Source organism: Zalophus californianus, chromosome 3 (assembly GCF_009762305.2).
Source record: "Zalophus californianus isolate mZalCal1 chromosome 3, mZalCal1.pri.v2, whole genome shotgun sequence".
Taxonomy (NCBI): domain Eukaryota; kingdom Metazoa; phylum Chordata; class Mammalia; order Carnivora; family Otariidae; genus Zalophus; species Zalophus californianus.
In genome coordinates, this window is record NC_045597.1 from 160,940,760 (window position 1) to 160,959,750 (window position 18,991).

At 38.6% G+C, this 18,991-nt stretch overlaps 1 protein-coding gene across 13 annotated transcripts in view; it reads right to left on the reverse strand.

Annotated features, from left to right (window-relative positions):
- The window catches only part of FAM126B (family with sequence similarity 126 member B), an 83,393-nt gene that overhangs the window by 21,141 nt on the left and 43,261 nt on the right, over window positions 1–18,991 (reverse strand). For all 13 annotated transcript variants that reach the window (XM_027590780.2, XM_027590775.2, XM_027590779.2 and 10 more), the window contains 3 exons: window positions 15,530–15,610; window positions 13,877–13,992; window positions 2,434–2,529 (listed from right to left, as the gene is read on the reverse strand). In XM_027590780.2, coding sequence (XP_027446581.1) covers window positions 2,434–2,529; window positions 13,877–13,992; window positions 15,530–15,610 — 293 coding nt within the window. The remainder of the gene's footprint in view (window positions 1–2,433; window positions 2,530–13,876; window positions 13,993–15,529; window positions 15,611–18,991) is intronic.

Sequence of the window (18,991 nt, forward strand, 5' to 3'; positions counted from 1 at the left end):
ATACACATTTAAAATACTAACCTAACAATTATTTTATTATGTCAATACTTACATACTAGAAATCATACCATTTGCAACTATTTAAGATAAAATGAAAAATTTTAATGTTAACTTAAAATTTGTGAGAGCTACACAGATTTTTAAAATTCTTTAGGGAATATATGAACAGAAGTGTGAGGATTACTAAACTCTATCATCATTTTTGCTGTTAAGAAAATCTATTTTAGGGGCACCTGGGTGGCTCAGTTGGTTAAGCGACTGACTTCAGCTCGGGTCATGATCCTGGAGTCCCAAGATCGAGTCCCACATTGGGCTCCTTACTCAGTTTCTCCCTTTGACCCTCCCCACCTCTCATGCTCTCTCTCTCGCTCTCATTCTCTCTCAAATAAATAAATAAAAATCTTAAAAAAAAAAAAAGAAAAGAAAATCTATTTTAGGGGTGCGTGGGTGGCTCAGTCGTTAGGCATCTGCCTTCGGGTCAGGTCATGATCCCAGGGTCCTGGGATCGAGCCTTCACATCGGGCTCCCTGCTCCACGGGAAGACTGCTTCTCCCTCTCCCACTCCCCCTGCCTGTGTTCCCTCTCTCGCTGTGTCTCTCTCTGTCAAATAAATAAATAAAATCTTTAAAGAAAAAAAAAGGAAAAGAAAATCTATTTTAAAAAAAGTCTACCAAGTGCCACAAAAATTAGAGATTTGGCAGGTTTTGTTTTAACGAATCAACAATAGTTACTTATAGACTTATCTATGGATAGGTAGTAAGTGTTTAAATAGTATACTCTCTTGATAACAGTAATCAGGTTAGAGACAAAAATTTTGTTAGTCATTAATCATGTTATTACAGGCAAGTGAAAATAATATAGCTATATTAAGAGAATCTACAAAATCAAACTTATAGCTAATTTAGATTGGCCTTTCCCCAATTAGCAAAAACAGTTTTGTTATAAATAGAACCTTACTCTCTTCCCAGTAACATAATAGCATGAACTTGAACATTTGTGGGTGGACAGTCTCTTGAGGGGGGCATGAATCCCCATGATCCCTCTGTCCTGGTATTCACACCCCGTATATCCCCCACTCTTGGGTGTGGGCGGGACCCATGACTTGTTTCCAACCAACAGAATATGGCAAAGATAATGGGATTTCCATGACTACATGTACATGATTATGTGATTATGTTATATAACAAAATTGTACTGCAGGTCTTCCTGGAGTCTCTCACTCTTTCTCTGCTTAAAAGAAGTGAGCTACCATGTTGTAGGCTGCCTATGCTGGGGAGACAAAGAACTGAGGCTGGCCTTCAACAGAGAGCCAATAAGAAACTGAAGCCCTCAGTCCTGCAACTAGAAGAACTGGATTCGGCCAAGAAAAGCGTATAATACCTCAATTAAGCCTCAGATAAAACTGCACCTCTAGCCGACATCTTAATCACAGCTTTATAACACCCTAAGCAGAGGACCCAGCTAACACATGCCTAGACTCCTCACCCACACAAATTGTGGAAATAATAAATGTGTGCTATTTGGCTGCTAAGTTCATTGTATGTGGCAATTTGTTATGAGGCAACAGAAAACTAATACAGCATTTAACCTTTTTGAGGGGCTCAGTTTCCTCAAGTAAAAATCAGTTGGATGGAATGAACTCAGGGTTCCTTCTATAATGGAAATTCTCTGATTCAAAGGCTACTCTGACTCGAAACTAATTTATATTAAATTTTTTTTCTATACTGGATGTTTAAATTTCAGCTCAGCTCTGTCCAAATTATTAGAAATTCTGATTTAGTAAAGACTAGAACACACAGGGGCGCCTGGGTGGCTCAGTCGTTAAGCGTCTGCCTTGGGCTCAGGTCATGGTCCGAGGGTCCAGGGATCGAGCCCCGCATCAGGCTCCCTGCTTCTCCCTCTCCCACTTCCCCTGCTTGTGTTCCTGCTCTTTCTCCCTCTCTGTCAAATAAATAAATAAAATCTTAAAAAAAAAAAAAAAAGACTAGAACACACAAATACAAATGAGACATACAGATAATTGGCGCTATTGCTAAACTTATCCAAAGCACAGTTATTTGTGAAATATGTAAATGAAAAAATTCACATTCCTTTAGACTTTTTCCACATATAGGACTATTTATTCAAAGCTCTCAAAGTGATTTACAAAACTTGGCATACAGGCAGTGATTAGGTGTTTCACTAAACCACCCTAAACTTACGACATCTTGGCTTAACTTAATGTTCAGCTAGAAAATAGTTCTTTAATGCTGAAATATTTTCAAGTCATGATACATGAGGGATGATAAGGATTCCTATAGGAATGTAAGCTTCCTGAGTTTTGTTTACTGCTCTATTGCAACAAATTAGAACAGCACCTAACCAGAGAATATGTGCTCAATAATATTTGTCAAATAAATGAATGTGAAAGCTAACGATAATTATTCTTCTCACCTGGAACCCATCCGACAAAGAGACTGGTAAGATGAAGCAGGCATATACACAATAGCAGAATTATAACATAACATGAGAAAACTCAGGACTTCAAACCTAGAAAAAATAAAACAAAGGTAAAGGGTTACAAACAATTATTTCTACTGGAGACTATGATTTCTTTGTTGGGTAGTTATAATAAGAATGTATATAATAGTGACTTTCCTGATTTCTCAGATTGCTGTGATATCCTACTCAATGATCTCCATTTTCATTTTCTTTATTAAAGGTCACATCCCTTGCTACCATCTATATTTTTATCAAAAATAAACCATTGTGCTTGAACTGATGACTCCCTATTACATTAATCCACCGTTCCCACTGACTACATGATAAAATCCAAACTCATCATGGCATAAAAGGCCTTTAAAATCCACCCTTGGGGTGCCTGGATGGTTCATTTGTTGGGCGTCCAACTCCTGATTTTGGCTTGGGTCACTGTCTTGGGGTCCCGAGCTTGAGCCCCACATCAGGCTCTGTGTTCAGTGGGGAGTCTGCTTAAGGTTCTCTCTCCCTTGGGGCGCCTGGGTGGCTCAGTTGGTTAAGCGACTGCCTTCGGCTCAGGTCGTGATCCTGGAGTCCCAGGATCGAGTCCCGCATCGGGCTCCCTGCTCGGCGGGGAGTCTGCTTCTCCCTCTGACCCTCTTCCCTCTCGTGCTCTCTCTCATTTTCTCTCTCTCAAATAAATAAATAAAATCTTTAAAAAAAAAAAGGTTCTCTCTCCCTTGCCTCTCTTCCCTGTGCTCTAAAAATAAATAAATCTTAAAAAAATAAATAAAATCCATCCTCAACCTACCTCTCCAACCTTACTTCCCTCCACTGCCTACCATATACACCACACTACATCGATCTTCTTACCACTCCATGAGTATATCATAACTTTTCATAACTCCTTGCTTTTATGGAGGCTGCCCTTTCTTACTAGAACATACTTTTTCGCTTGGGAAATTCCTGCTTAGGTTTCAAGTGTTGGCTCAAATTTTTAACTTAGACATAAAACCGTTCTTAATTCTCCCGGCTAAAGGAAAGAGTTCCCTTTATTGTGTAGCTCTAATACAGCATTTATCCCAGGGAATCATAATTCCTTGTCTTTACCGATGTTTTACCTATTTAATAATAAGCAACTTTACTCATTTATCATCTCTATCTCTAGTGTCCAGCACAGTGTCTAATACATTATAATTGCTCAATAAATTTTTATTGAATGAATAAATGATTTTATTTAATGAGTAAGGATTTCTTTTCTTTCTTTTTTAAACCAGGGATTTTTTTCCTTAGGATTTTATTTGAGAGAGAGAGAGAGTGCACACAAGCAGTGGGAAGGGGCAGAGGCGAGAGGAAGAAGCAGACTTCCCGCTGAGCAGGGAACCTGACGTGGGGCTTGATCCCAGGACCCTGAGATCATGAACTGAGTCGAAGGCAGACGCTTAACGGACTGAGCCACCCAGGCACCCCTGAATAAAGATTTCTTAAGCTATACAGTCTCTAAGGAATGTGGTTCCTTAACCTGGATGCACACTATTTAAGGGCATTCTGGAATGATATATTCCTGTGCTTCAACCCAGACTGACCCAATTAGAATCTAGGAGGGCATGATCCAGGGAAGTTGTTCTTCTAAAAAGCTTCCCATAGGTGGTAAGGAGTATATGGAAACTCTTTGTACTATTTTTGAAACATTTTTTATAAGTCTGAAATTATTTCAAAATAAAAAGTTAAAAACTGACTTGAAAGTCTGACTTGAAAGCAGTCATATCTTCAGATCCCTTCTCCTTCTCTATGCTGTAAGGTTTATTGAAGACTTATTATTTTAAGGATAAAAGAAAATTCTACTTGAGAACCACCAAGCCCAACTGTGGTTTGGAGTGAGGGTTGGAGGGAGAGATACCATACTGAAAACAGGAAAAATAAATATTTCTTACTGGATATTGAAACCTGAAGCTCTCCTTCCCTTCTGGGCCACAAGAATGCTAGGCCACCCCACTAGTTGAGAGACCAGAAGAGCTTTTGATTACCCTAAGAGGAAAGACTTAAGAGGTATAGACTTGGGAAGTTCTCCAACTGAATAGCTCAGTGAAGTTCATAGTCAACTAGCCCTACTCACAAGGTCAGAGCTGTTCATATTTTATTTCCTTTCCTTCGTCTTCCTTAGTATAAGGGGGTGGGGAGGATTATCAGACATCTGAGGAACTCCACTAACGTGAAAATGAGATCAAAATAAAGAAATACAAAAGGGGGGGCACAATTTGGAGGAAACACAGAATATATAAAGAGAAAAAAAACTTTAAACAGGGGCGCCTGGGTGGCTCAGTGGTTAAGCGTCAGCCTTTGGCTCAGGTCATGATCCCAGGGTCCTGGGATCAAGCCCCACATCAGGCTCCCTGCTCAGGGAGAAAAAGAAGTAATCTTTTTTTTTAAAGATTGTATTTATTTATTTGAGAGAGAGAGATACAGCGAGAGAGGGAACACAAGCAGGGGGAGTGGGAGAGGGAGAAACAGGCCTCCCACGGAGCAGGGAGCCCGATGCGGGGCTCGATCCCGGGACCCTGGGACCATGACCTGAGCCAAAGGCAGATGCTTAACGACTGAGCCACTCAGACGCCCCTAAATAAATAAAATCTTAAAAAAGAAACCAAAAACTTTAAACAAGTAAATTATCATTAAAATTCTTAAAAATACAAGAGATGTGGTTTCTAGGGAAAAAAAACACAACCACCAGGATCTATTTAAAAAAAATACTTAGAAAATCAGAAAAGCTAGATATACAAAATATAACGGCAGAAATTAAGAACTCAAGAAAAAGACTGGTGGATGAAGTTGAGGAACTATCACAGAAAGTAAAGCAAAAGGAAAAAGATATGGCAGATGGAGAGAAAAGAGGACCACTCCAAGAGTTCCAACATCCAAATAATAAAACCACCAGAAGACAGATAGTAAAAGACAGATAATAAAAGACAAATAATAAAAGACCAGATAAAATGGAGAGGCTTAACTAATTAACAAAAACAATTCAAGAAAATTTTCCAGTCTAAAGGACATGAGTTTCTAAATCAAAAAAGTCCACCTAGTGCTCAGCATAATGGAGGAAATAAGCCTATACCAAGAAATATCACAGTGGAATTTCAGAATACTAGTAAAAAAGAATGAAGATATAGGTACAGGAAACAGATCCATGCAGGAAAAGGACAAAAGGAATCCCAGGATAAGAGTGAAGGGAGATCCCAAGATAATAAGTGTACACCAGGTAAAGAGGGTGATACAGTCCAGATTGGAGTAAGTCAAAAGGCTCCAGGAACCCCTTTTGTAGAAAAATGAAATTGAGAGATAACTGATATGAATGAAGACTTACAAGGAGATTTAGACAACTGATAGAGAATTTACAGTTGAATTATAAAGCAAATAATAAACAAAGGAAAAAAAGACAATTATGACCTTCAAGTAAATCAAAAAGGTATGCAGGAAAGGAAAAGGAATCATTTAATCACAAACCTCAGTCATATAAAGGGAAGGAAGCTTCAAATGAATTGTGGTCATTCAGAGTAATAACAAATTTGAAAAATGAGTTTCCCACAGTTACAACAGAGCTACACTGAGAGGACAGGAGAATGAGAGAAATAATGAGCTAAACCCCTATCTTTCAAAGGGATAAGTTGTTAGATAATGTCCGAGACTGAAAAATTAAGAAGCAGCAAGTTCCTCAAAGATGTGGAAGTAAACATTAAGAGAGTCAGTTAAAAGCAAGATTTCTCAACCTTGGCACCATTAGCATTTTGGGCTAGATAAGTGTGGGAGATTTGGCCCAGCACTGCAGGATGAGCAACATCACTGACCTCTACACATGAGATGCCTATAGCAGCCCTCCCTCCCACACCTAGTTGTGACAATCAAACAAATCTCCAGATATTGGCAAATGTTTGCTGAAGGCAGAAATGCCCTGGTTGAGAACCACTAGTTACAAGTTGTTATAATATGTGGGAAAGGAAAAATGGTAGGGGGGAGGGGAAGAGCTGGAGATTGCAGTTTTTCTTAATAAACTGTATAGAATGAATGTACGTTTAAATTTGAAAATATATATCTGCCTGTGCATATGAGTGTATTCCTGATACAGTTGACAAAAAATAAAACATACAGCAAAAACAAAACAGTAGCACAGTGAGATACCACATTTCACAATCAGTATGATGGCTATACTCAAAAAGATGGACGCTGCTTGTGGGAATGTATAATGGTACACTTACTCTAGAAAACATTATGATAGTTCCTCAGAAAGTTAAGCATTGAATTCTCATATGACCTAACTATAATGGAATATTATTCAGTCATACAAAAGAAGTACTGACACACATTACCACATAAATGAATCTTGAAAGTGTGCTAAGAAGCCAGACACATAAGGCCACATATTGTGTAATTCTATTTACATGAAAAGTCTAGAACAGACAGAATTCTACAGACAGAAAAGTGAGATACATGGTGGCCAGGGGCTGGAAAGAAGGAAAGGGGAATTTCTCTGTGGTGTGATAAAAATGTCCTGGAATTAAACAGTGGTAGTGCACAACCTTATAAATATACTAGAAATCACTGAATTGTACACTATCTAAAGTCTTAAAGATCTTTAGATCCTTAGCCAGTCTTTAAGCATCGGCCTTTGGCTCAGGTCATGATCCCAGGATCCTGGGATTGAGTCCCGTATTGGGTTACATGTTCAGCAGGGAGCCTGCTTCTCCCTCTGCCCCTCCCCCCGCTTGTGAGCACACACGTTCTCTCTCACAAAAATAAATAAAATCTTTTAAAAAATAATAAAAATTTTAAAAGTCAATAATTAACTGAAAATGTGCAAGGTGTAAAACACAGTGCAGTTTTCTTAATATTTTAAAAACTCAGCGGGAAGCCTGCTTCTCCCTCTCCCATGCCCCCTGCTTGTGTTCCTGCTCTCGCTATCTCTCTCTGTCAAATAAATAAAATCTTAAAAAAACAAACAAAAAAAAACCTCTTGGAAATCACTAGGAAAAAATATACAGTTCAATATGAAAAATGGACACAGGACATGAATATACATTTCACAGGTCAGGAAAAATAACTAGTAAATTAATGTACTAAAAGTGTTCATACCTAGTCGTAATTAAGGAAATGTCAAGTAAAACAATGTAACATCAATTTTTAATGATCAGATTGGCAAAGATTAAAAAATTTGAAAATACCCAATATTGGGGATTAGTATAAGGAAATAGGCCTTCTCAAACTACTGGTAGGAGATTCAGTTCATGCAGATGTTCAGGGGAGGGTAATTTGGAAGTATGTACTCAAAGTGAAAAAAGGAGATACTCTTTAGCTTAGCAATTTTTTTTAAAGATTTTATTTATTTATTCGAGAGAGAGAGAAAATGAGAGATAGAAAGCACGAGAGGGAAGAGGGTCAGAGAGAGAAGCAGACTCCCTGCTGAGCAGGGAGCCCGATGTGGGACTCAATCCAGGGACTCCAGGATCATGACCTGAGCAGAAGGCAGTCGCTCAACCACCTGAGCCACCCAGGCGCCCTAGCTTAGCAATTTCATTGCTAGGAATTTATCTTACGGATTAACTTTGGTGCTCCCATGCAAATATATATACAAAAAAAGTAAAACAAACTGAGTTCCTTGCAATATTGTTTATATTAGCAAAAAATTGCAATCTAAATTTTAGTTGATCTAAAGACTGGCTAAGGATCTAAAGATCTTTAAGACTGGCTAAAAACTGATGGTACATACATAGAATGAAATACTAAGTAGTCATTAAAAAAGAATGTGGAGACCTCTATATGCTGTTAGAAAAGTAAGTCTAAGATTTATTCTTAAGGGGAAAAAGTTACAGAATCCAGTGTGCATGGGCCTGCATATGCTTAAGATCGAATATATGCTTTTGCATGCATTAAAATTTTCTGAAAAGACACACAGCAAAATAGCTAACAGTTTAACTACTGAGAGTGGAAACGATGGTTAGAGGGAAGAGGACACATACTTTTCTCTTTGTACTCCCATCTATTTTCATCTATTTATATTCTGTTCTATTTAAAATTTACCACAAGTATATAATGTTCTACATTTAAAAATTAAAATTAGAAAACAAAAAGGGAACCAGGTAACCAGATGATTTTTATGCAGTCTGCAGACTATAGTATGAGCCACTCTTTTTTTTAAATATTTATTTGAGAGAGAGAGCGTGTGAGCAGGGGGGGAGGAGCAGAGGGAGAAGAAGACAGAGAATCCTCAAGCAGACTCCCTGCTGAGCACAGAGCCCAATGCAGGGCTCAGTCCCAGGATGCTAAGATCATGACCTGGGCCAAAATCAAGATTCAGATGCCCAACCAATTGAGCCCCCCAGGCACTCCCATGAACCACTTTTTTTTTTTTAAAGATTTATTGATTTGAGAGACAGAGAGCACAAGCAGGGGAGAGGGGGACTGGAGAGGGGAGGGACAGAGGGGAGGGGCAGAGGGGAGGGGCAGAGGGGAGGGAGAGGGAGAGGGAGAGAGAGAGAGAGAGAGAGAGAGAGAGAGAGAGAGAGAGAGAGAGAGAGAGCGCGCGCGCACAAGCAGAGGAAGAAGCAGACACCCTGCTGAGCAGGGAGCTCTACATGGGGCTCGATCCCAGGACCCTGAGATCACCACCTGAGCCAAAGGCAGATGCTTAAATGACTGGGCCACCCAAGTGCCCCTCTTTTAATGTGAATTTTATATTGTGAAATGATTTGAATAAACCAATATGACTATATAAAAAAAAAATTAAACCGTTACTTCAAGTTGGGATAAGGCCTTCTCCAAGTGTTATATAGCACCCTGCTGGCTAATAGAGGATGATCACTAAAGCTGAATTCCAAAACAATGTGTTAGAATGCAAGGAAAGCCAATGCATTTTCTATCACGTGTAATACTGGAAAGACCCATAAAAAGAACCAGAATTCCAGACTGAAGCACGATCAAAGGTCAATGACCATGGAAATTTGCTTGAGTCTATATTCCTTCCATAACTCTAATATTATAACCAACAAGATAAGAATACTATTTTACTACAAACATTATGCAATAATAGTATCACTAACATTTACTATATACCAGGCACTGTCCTAAGCATGTTTCAGATGTCGCCTCATTTATTCCTCACAACAACCATGTATGTTAATATGTGGTAAGGAATTTGGCCTTGCCCAAAGAGAGGTCTGGCCTTTGCCCTCAGCTGCCCTCAACTTCTGGGAAGTAACCCATATCATACCTGACAGCTTTGTTTCAGGTGGGGGCTGGTAACACAGAAACATAAAATAATCCTGAAATTTGAAATACCCATAACATCTTGGGTGATGTAAGAAAAACATAGGCAGTGCCAGAAGAATTCCATAATAAAATGGAAATGGTATGTGCAGAAAAGTGCTACCAGGGAATGCAAAGAGGTGCTCAGAGTACTCATTAACAGGGAGCCTCTTTTTTCCCTAGGGTTAACTCTGGCACTACCCGACAAGCTGCTAGATTCTACTGTCACCTAGACAGAGTGATAGTCACTCACTGACCAACAAAGAGCTATCTGATTTAGGGATGGCAGTTCTAAAATGAATGGACTATATCTTGTTTGGAAGGCTGCCACTCTGATTGAAGAAGGTTAAGAACAAATCAGGTTGGTAGGTGGACTTAACTGCATTCTGTTTACCACAATGAGTTTTTACCAGCTCATGGGTAGTGGCCAATGGCCTCCACATATGGTCCTGCAGGAGGGCAAGGGAAAACTGGCCTATTAAAGGGATGCCTGCAAGGGGAATAACCCTATGGAAATCACCATGGGAATTTGAGGAGTGTATTAAAGTAAGATTATGCCTATACCTATCAGGGGAATCAGAAGGCAACTGGTATCAATGAGTAGACATCCCAGTGTGCTTGAAGTGACCATCTGTGTCCATGAAATGAGTGGACATGGTGGTACTGCAGCGATGCAGAGATGGGCTGAATTTAGACATATTCTTTTTACACCCTGAGGTAAAAGCTGCTGGTAAGAACTGTTGTTTGCCAACAAGAGAGACAAAGACTGCAGATGGCTATGGGGCGGATTACCCTGGGGTAAGGCCCTACACAGCTGAGAGCTGGACTGATGCCAGTAGCCCCTGGAAGATACAAATGGGTCCTGACAGGAACAGACACTTACTCTGCACTAAACTTTGCTTATTTGATGGTAGGTCAAATGTTCAGAGTACTATAAAATGACCAGAAGATATTGTACCAATTTGGACTGCTGAGTCACATGTTTTTCAGAGCAAGGAACACACTTTACAGCCCATTAGGTCTACCAATATGTAAAGAGATATCCTAAGCATAATGGTTTGACAGGTAAGTGGAACAAGCAACTGAAACATCTCTCATCTAAAATGGGACAGGGAAAAGGGGGTGGGAATGAAGCACGAAGGGCAGGTTTACACAGGACAGTCACCACTAGACAGATTTCTCTGCTTTTCTAGGGATGTGGGAAGAGGTGGATAGACAATGTTGGTAAGACTTCGCAATTCTTCCTAACATAATGGTATAACTATACTTCTTCTTTCTTCCCCACAACTCAACTTTTCTTTTCCTATCTAAAGCACTGGTCTTGGGGCACCTGGTGGCTCAGTCAGTTAAGCGGCTGCCTTCAGCTTGGGTCATGATCTCAGGGTCCTGGGATCGAGCCCTGCATCGGCTCCCTGCTCAGCGGGGAGCCTGCTTCTCCCTCTGCCTGCTATTCCACCCCAATGTGCTCTCTCTCTCTCAAATAAATAATTAAAAATAATAATAATAATAAAGCACTGGTCTAGGACCAGGGCTGTAACTGCAGGTGCCAGAAGCAGAGGATTTCTAAGCAAGAAATAGTAACTGTATCTTTAATTCCCAAGAGCCTGATGGGATGAGTGGTACCTTCATCCCATCTGGCAAAACTGGGGTTGATACTGAGTGCAGATGTATCACCTAGCGGTCAAGAGCTCACTAGTTCTTGGGGTGCCTAGATGGCTCAGTCGGTTAAGCATCTGCCTTCGGCTCAGGTCATGATCTCGGAGTCATGGGATCAAGCCCCGCGTCAGGTTCCCTGCTCAGCAGGGAGTCTGCTTGTCCCTCTGCCCACTCCCCTGGTTCATACTCTTTATCTCTTAAATAAATAAAAATAAAATCTTTTTTTTTTTAAGATTTTATTTTTATTTATTTGAGAGGGGGAGAGAGAGGAAACAAAACCACAGAGCAGGGGGAGGAAGCAGCAGACTCCCCACTGAGCAGGGAGCCTGACGTGGGGCTTGATCCCAGGACTCCAAGATCATGACCTGAGCCGAAGGCAGATGCTTAACCGACTGAGCTACCTGGGCACCCCTACATCAGAGTCTTAAAAGGGTGAAACCATTTGTTGGTGAGACCACTCCTGCTTTTAAACCTGATAAAGTCAAAAAGAAGCCTGCAAACCTGAGTGACATTGTTCTAGGAGACATTTTGGTAATACAGATGATAATGAACTGCAATAATAGTTAATGACTAAGACTCTAGTAATATGCCAGTATCTTTGACTCATTTTTCAGGTCACACCTACTGGCATTCTGTGTTTTGCTATAACACTGGCATGGTTGTTATTAAGGTTATAATTCTCATATTGAGGTACTGGTAAATTGAGTTAAAGTCTCCTTAGGAAGAATGCTAAGAAAATGACCGGCTTGAGGGAAAAACTGGACCTAGCTAACCATCAGCTAATTTCTATGATCAGTATTTCTGCTCAAGTTTATCATAAGGTACAAACAGTAGATGATGGGGTAGGGTGGGGTGGAAAATAATCAAAAATGGTACAAAAATACAAAAATGTATATAGTGGCTTTGTAGAACAAATTAATTGTTTCTTCAAATCTATTCCTAACTTACAATGGCTCTTCAAATGTTGGGCATATTCATAAGGATCATATTGATGTCTGTGTCTGTCATATAAATGCTATACTAAAAGTAGATGCCCAGGTAAGCATGACTTTTTGTTTAAAAGAGCCTAGGCCTGGGGCGCCTGGGTGGCTCAATCATTAAGCATCTGCCTTCGGCTCAGGTCGTGATCCCAGGGTCCTGGGACTGAGCCCTGCATCGGGCTCCCTGCTCAGCCGGAAACCTACTTTTCCCTCTGCCGCTCCCCCTGCTTGTGTTCCCTCTTTCATTGGGTCTCTCTCTGTCAAATAAATAAAATCTTAAAAAAAATAAAAAAATAAAAGAGCCTAGGCCAAAGGCCAGGGCATGGTCTGTGTAGTAAAGAATTTGGCCTTGCCCAAAGAAGTCTGGCCTTTGCCCCTCTGCGAGGAAGTAACCTATGTTATACCTGACAGAAGTGTCTTTGTTTAGGATGGGGACTAGCTACACTAGAAACAGCCACCATGGGTGCCTGGGTGGCTCAGTCAGTTGAGTGATTGAGTGGCCAGCTCTTGATTTTGGCTCAGGGCATGATCTCGGGGTCCTGGAATTGAGCCCAGTGCTCAGCAGAGGAGTCCGCTTGAGGATTCTCTCTCTCTCCTTCTGCCCCTCCCCCTGCTAGTGCTTGCTCGCTTGCTCTAAAATAAATAAATCTTTGAAAGAAAGAAAGAACAAACAAACAACAACATACCATGTGATTTACGGTGGGGCTTTGGGTCACACAGCCTCAACCAACTGGGAGGCTGAGATCAACCTTGTGAGCAACCAATATAATCAGTCATACTTATAAAAATGGAGCCCAGTGAAAAATGTGGACACTGAACCTGACTCTATGCATACTGTCACACATTAATGCTGGGAGGGTAATGCATCCTGACTCCATGGGTGAGGACAACAGAAGCTTTGCATTTGGAACCCTCCAGATTCTATCCTATGCATCTCTCCCTTTGGCTGACTTTAATCTGTATCCTTCCTTGTAATAAACCTTAACTCTGAATATAACAGCTTTCATTCAGTGAGTTCTGAGTCCTTCTAGTGAGTTATCAAACCTAAGAGTGGTTATAGGAACCCTCCAAACTTGCAGTTGGTGTCAGAAGTGAGGGCAGTCCTGGGGACCATGCATTCAAACTTTGTAGTTCATCTAACTTCAGGAAGGTAAGTACTCTCATTAACCCATTCTACAATAAAGAAAGCAAAGTGAAGAGAGTAGATAAACTGCCTGAGAGGGCAAGCTTCTAAGTTGTAGTGCTAGAACACAAACCTTGGCTTGGAAGACTTTATGCCCACACTTTTAGTTTTTACATTACTTTAAACAAGATGACCATTCACAGTACCATGCATTAGATGGATAGGTATTTAACCACTATAATGTATTTCACAAGTATGAGATCTTAAACCTTTTGCCTCTTCTCTCATCAAACTTGAACCAAAGTAATTACAGTTAACTATTAAGCACAAATTAATAATTATTACTATCTACAGTTTCAACCATTACCGGTTTTGTGCAGTGAATGTTTCCCTTTGAGGATGAAGATCACTATAAACAACCCTGATGAGATCATGCTGACACAATGCCCCTTCTGTCAAAGCCATGGATCCAATTGTTGAGGGCTACAAAAAAAGATGAAGTATCTTTTAGAGACACTGTATCTCTAAAATGAAGTAAAAATCTGTATCATGTAAGGATATTTAATTTTGTTTTAACATTAAGGCCATTTCTTCTTCTCATTCAAAACCCTTTGCATTTTTCAATTACATACATTCCATACCTCTTTTTGGAAATTATATTTAATATATAAAACTAAAAATGTATTGGTTTATTTTTTGAAAGATTATAGAATGAATCTATATTTAGGACACAGAATAAGAAAAGTTGCTGGAAAGACTAAAGGTTACAAATACACCACTTTCATTATTTTTTATTTTTTTCAAATACATCAATTTTAATTTGTTTGTACCCCAGAGCACACAGCAGTTTTGAGACTGTGCATTTAAATTTTGCAGTTCGTCTAACTTCAGGTAGGTGGATACTCTCATTAACCCCATTTTATAATGAAAAAGAAAGGTGCATGGGTTAAATGGGTGATGGGGATTAAGGAGTACACTTGTCATGATGAGCACGGGATGGAGTATGGAATTGCTGAGTCACTATATTGTGTATCTCAAACTAATAACACTGGATGTTAACTAACTGGAATTAAAATAAAAACTTAAAAGAAAAAAGAAAGGTACAGAGAGTTATGTAACACAAACAATAATGAAGACTATGATCAAATGTTTAATAGTGACATAATTAATTTTATGTTTCTGAAGTTAGAAGCATCCATTCATAAGTGTTCCACTATCCTCCATTTTATTACATAATATGATACACAGAACTTAATTAAAATCTATTACTCAGAAATATTCTATGCTAAAATGAGCCCATTCTATTGCAGGTATTCGATTTCCAGTATAAAACGAAGTCCCAGGGGAATCAATTAAGAAAATAAATAGCTGCATGGAGCTATGAGACAACTGGATACTGTCTGTTGATAAGAAAATGGAATATAATTTTTGGCCTACTGACAAGTTTCTTTAAAGGTTTTCCTTACACTTTATACACTAAAGGTCACTATAGACCAGAAGCTTGATTCATAACATATATCCTTAAATATAAACAATAGTGTTCTCACATTCTTCAACCAAATAAATAAAAGCAAAACTCAGAAGCATAATGTTAATGAATAGCTACAGTGCATCAATTACAGACTCCTTTAAATAGAAATAATTTGTGTTAAAATCCTTCTAAGTAGACATTTTCCTAAAAAATAATAAAAAATTAATCTAACACAAATTTCCAATTATGGGATACTTTAAAAAAATGAAAAAAGATTTTTATGAATTCATAAAAGACTAATAAAAAAGGAGTGAAAATGATAGTGGAGGAATAAGAAAGAAAGAAACAAGAACTAGAGGAAAATTTTCCATTAATTACTTTCTGCCTCTCTTGATAAGAGCTTAGCTTTACATCACTAGTTACAAACACCTACTTTTAAGAAGCATATCAATAAAGATGCGTTAGGAACATTTATCTCGGATAAGAAATTAACTTTCATCTCTTACTCAGTATAATTTTAAATAATTCTACCTTTCTAATCTTACTTACCTCATGGTATATTGAGGGCTTGGATAAGGAAGGGATAGTAAAAGATAGAACTTTATTGTTTCCATCTTTATCAGCAATTTCCTATAGTTAAAAAAAAATAATATACAAAGATAAATAACCACAGGACTATATTGTAAGAAATAATTTAATTTACCAAATATATCATTGGCAACTGAGGAAAATTTTTAGAAATAGTAATATATAAAGACTAGGGATGCCTGTGTGGCTCAGTTGGTTAAGCATTTGCCTTTAGCTCCCTCTCCCATTGCCCCTCCCCCCGTCCTCTCTCTCTCAAATAAATAAATAAAATCTTAAAAAATAAAAAAGACCCTCATTTGAGAGGTGCCCCCCGCAGAAGAAAGATGCATCCTTTTCTTTGAAGACTAAGAAATTTTAAAAGGAATCCAAACAGGCCTTATTAAGTTTCTCCCAATTTTACCCTTAGCTCATTCCCTTTAAGTCCTATCATATTTTTCCACAACTTTCCACTCTTCATCAAACCTAGTATAAAAATACTCAGGCTTGGGGTCCCTGGGTGGCTCAGTTGGTTAAGCGTCTGCCTTCAGCTCAGCTCATGATCCCAGGGTCCTGGGATCGAGTCCCGCATCGGGCTCCCTGCTGAGCGGGGAGCCTGCTTCTCCCTCTCCCACTCCCCATTTGTGCTCTCTTTCTCTCTGACAAGTAAATAAAATCTTAAAAAAAAAAAAAGAGTATTACTACTCTAGTGTATCTTTTCTAACCAAATTTACACAGTTTAGTAGTTGAGTTACCCTTTGAGAGATATGGAACACAATACTATAGCTAAATCAAATACAATGTGACAGCAAAGACATGAAGCAGGCACACAAATCAATTTTCATGTTAAATATACAGACAGGACAGGGAGATTACAACTGATTATGTCTGAGTCAAAACAGATATGTTTTAGCCAAGAAATACACTTATTTAATAAGAAAAACAACATTTTAACACAGAATGAATCTTGACTAAAAGAAACTATCACAATTATTTAGCAAAAGACTAATGACCTGAATTAAGTTACACGTTAACATAATAAATATTAGTCCATGTGATTAAGTTCATATTTAGGTAATTTCTACTGAACTGCCAGAAAATTCTTTTGTTTTCCCTTAAAAGCATTTTATCTGGGATGCCTGGGTGGCTTAGTCAGTTAAGCATCTGCCTTTGGCTCAAGTCACAATCCCAGGGTCCTGGGATCAAGTCCAGCATCAGGCTACTTGATCAGCGGGGAGCCTGCTTCTCCCTCTGCCTGCTGCTCTCCCTTCTCTCTCTCTCCCTCTGACAAATAAGTAAAATTAAAAAAAAAAAAGGCATTTTATTGTTCAATGAAAAGGACAATGGTGTCCTTCATTTCTACAGTCTCTGGCACTTCCACTGTTCCACAGGTATCATTAAAAATCTGCCTATAAACGCTAGCAAACAGAGGGGTGAAATGCTCCTCTGGCATCACTCCTTTTCTCCACTGCCTCATTTTAGTCTGCTTCCTTTACAACTCATATTAGTATACATAACTAGCATAAAACCCAGACAGAGAAGGCTGCCCCCCCTCAGTAGACCTAGCAGAAAGGTCAGAAAGAGACTGAGTAGTTATACAGCACAAAAGGAAGAAACAACAATAAAAACAACTATTGTCAGCAAAACACAAACCCAAAAGAACCTCCCTGTAGGGCTCATTTCTGAGTTTAATATGTCACAGGAGAGTACCAATTATATGTGAACAATGGCTGTAACTCTAATTTTGGCAGGAAAATGGGTTTAAAAATTCCTTATGGAGGTCATTTTACTACTTTATAGTTAAACTAGATACTACCACATTTGGGTCATTATGTGTCAGAGAAAGTCTACAAAAGATGAATGAACCTAATGTAAGTTATAGGCAATAAAACCTTTTTATTCCTAAATTTCAAATTAAACCAAATAACTTTTATTTATATTTGTGTGTATCCCTAAAGAAGGATGTTCTGAAATTTGTTTAAGCTGAGGGCAATATAAACTTCCCCTGGGGCTATCTATGTGAAGCAAGGGAGAAGTTCTGGAGGGGGTGGAGGGGGGAGAGAGAAATAAATATATGAAAGAAACCCAGTGCAGTAAGAAAAATTGAGAGCCACAGAGAAGAGAGAACACAGAATGAAAGGGAATTAGACTGAGGTTACATTTCTGACATATAATTGAGCACTTACCTTATAGTAACTTTCTGAGATGCTAAAAGATAATTAAACCATAGCACCAACAAGTACTGTCAAGAACTTGTCAGTATTCTGCTATAAAAATATTTTGCTTCATTTGTCCCACTACTGAATTTTATTAAACAAAAAGACAGCTTAATTTTCAACTTAATCTAAAACACTAAATTCAATTATTAAATCAACATCTATTAAGTGTGCTAAATACTAGAGAGAGTAATATATGAAACAAATTTCCTGCTTCATAAAGATTTTATTTATTTGACAGACACATACACACACACACACACACGGAACATAAGCAGAGGGAGTGGGAGAGGGAGAAGCAGGCCTCCCACTGAGCAGGGAGCCTGACAGGGCTGGACCCCAGGACCCCGGGATCATGACCCAAGTTGAAGGCAGACGCTTAACAACAGAGCCACCCAGGCGCACCTAAATTTCCTGCTTTAAAAGAAAAAACAATCAGGCAAATTAGCAACACAATTTTATACCTAGACCAGTTTTTATGTAAAAAAAACCTCACCCTTAATTTTGATACTACTACTACTACTGCTAAAGACATTTATTAAACACCTCAGGCAACAAGCAGATTCTCCTAATTGTTTTTAATTCTACTAACAATGTTTTATTTCTCTTTTACAGATGAGGCAACTGAAGTCAATATATTAAGTAGTGTGCCCAAATTTAAAGCAGCCAATAAATGCCTAGACCTGGTTTTAAACAAAATACAAGTGATTCCAAAGGCCATACTGCTTCCTTCAGATATATGTTCCAGTGGCAGAAATGTTTTCTCATGACTTTTTAAGGGATAATACTTCGAGGACTGAGCAGTGGTACAGAAGAATATTTATTTATACTGAGACTCAATGCTTTGTGAGGTACTTTACTACCTCTCAACTATTAAACTTAATTTTATTATGTGGAGTGCTTATTTACCATGAGTACTGAATACAGAGAACATAAGAATTCAAAGAGCAGGAATTTCAATACCAAGGTTCTATCTAACTGGACACTGTGGGGAAAAAACCCAGAATAATGTTTAAGTTACTTAAGAATCTCTTAGAAAAAGAGTTTCAAACAGTACAGTACCAAAAACAAATTATCAAATGATTATTAAAAATAATTTCAAAAATTTTAAATGTAGCACATTCATAAACATTGGTCAAATAAACTTAAAGTCACAAAATATTAACAATACTATCAATTATAATAGTTTCACCTACTTTATAAAATGCCATTATCAGCAATTACTTATTAA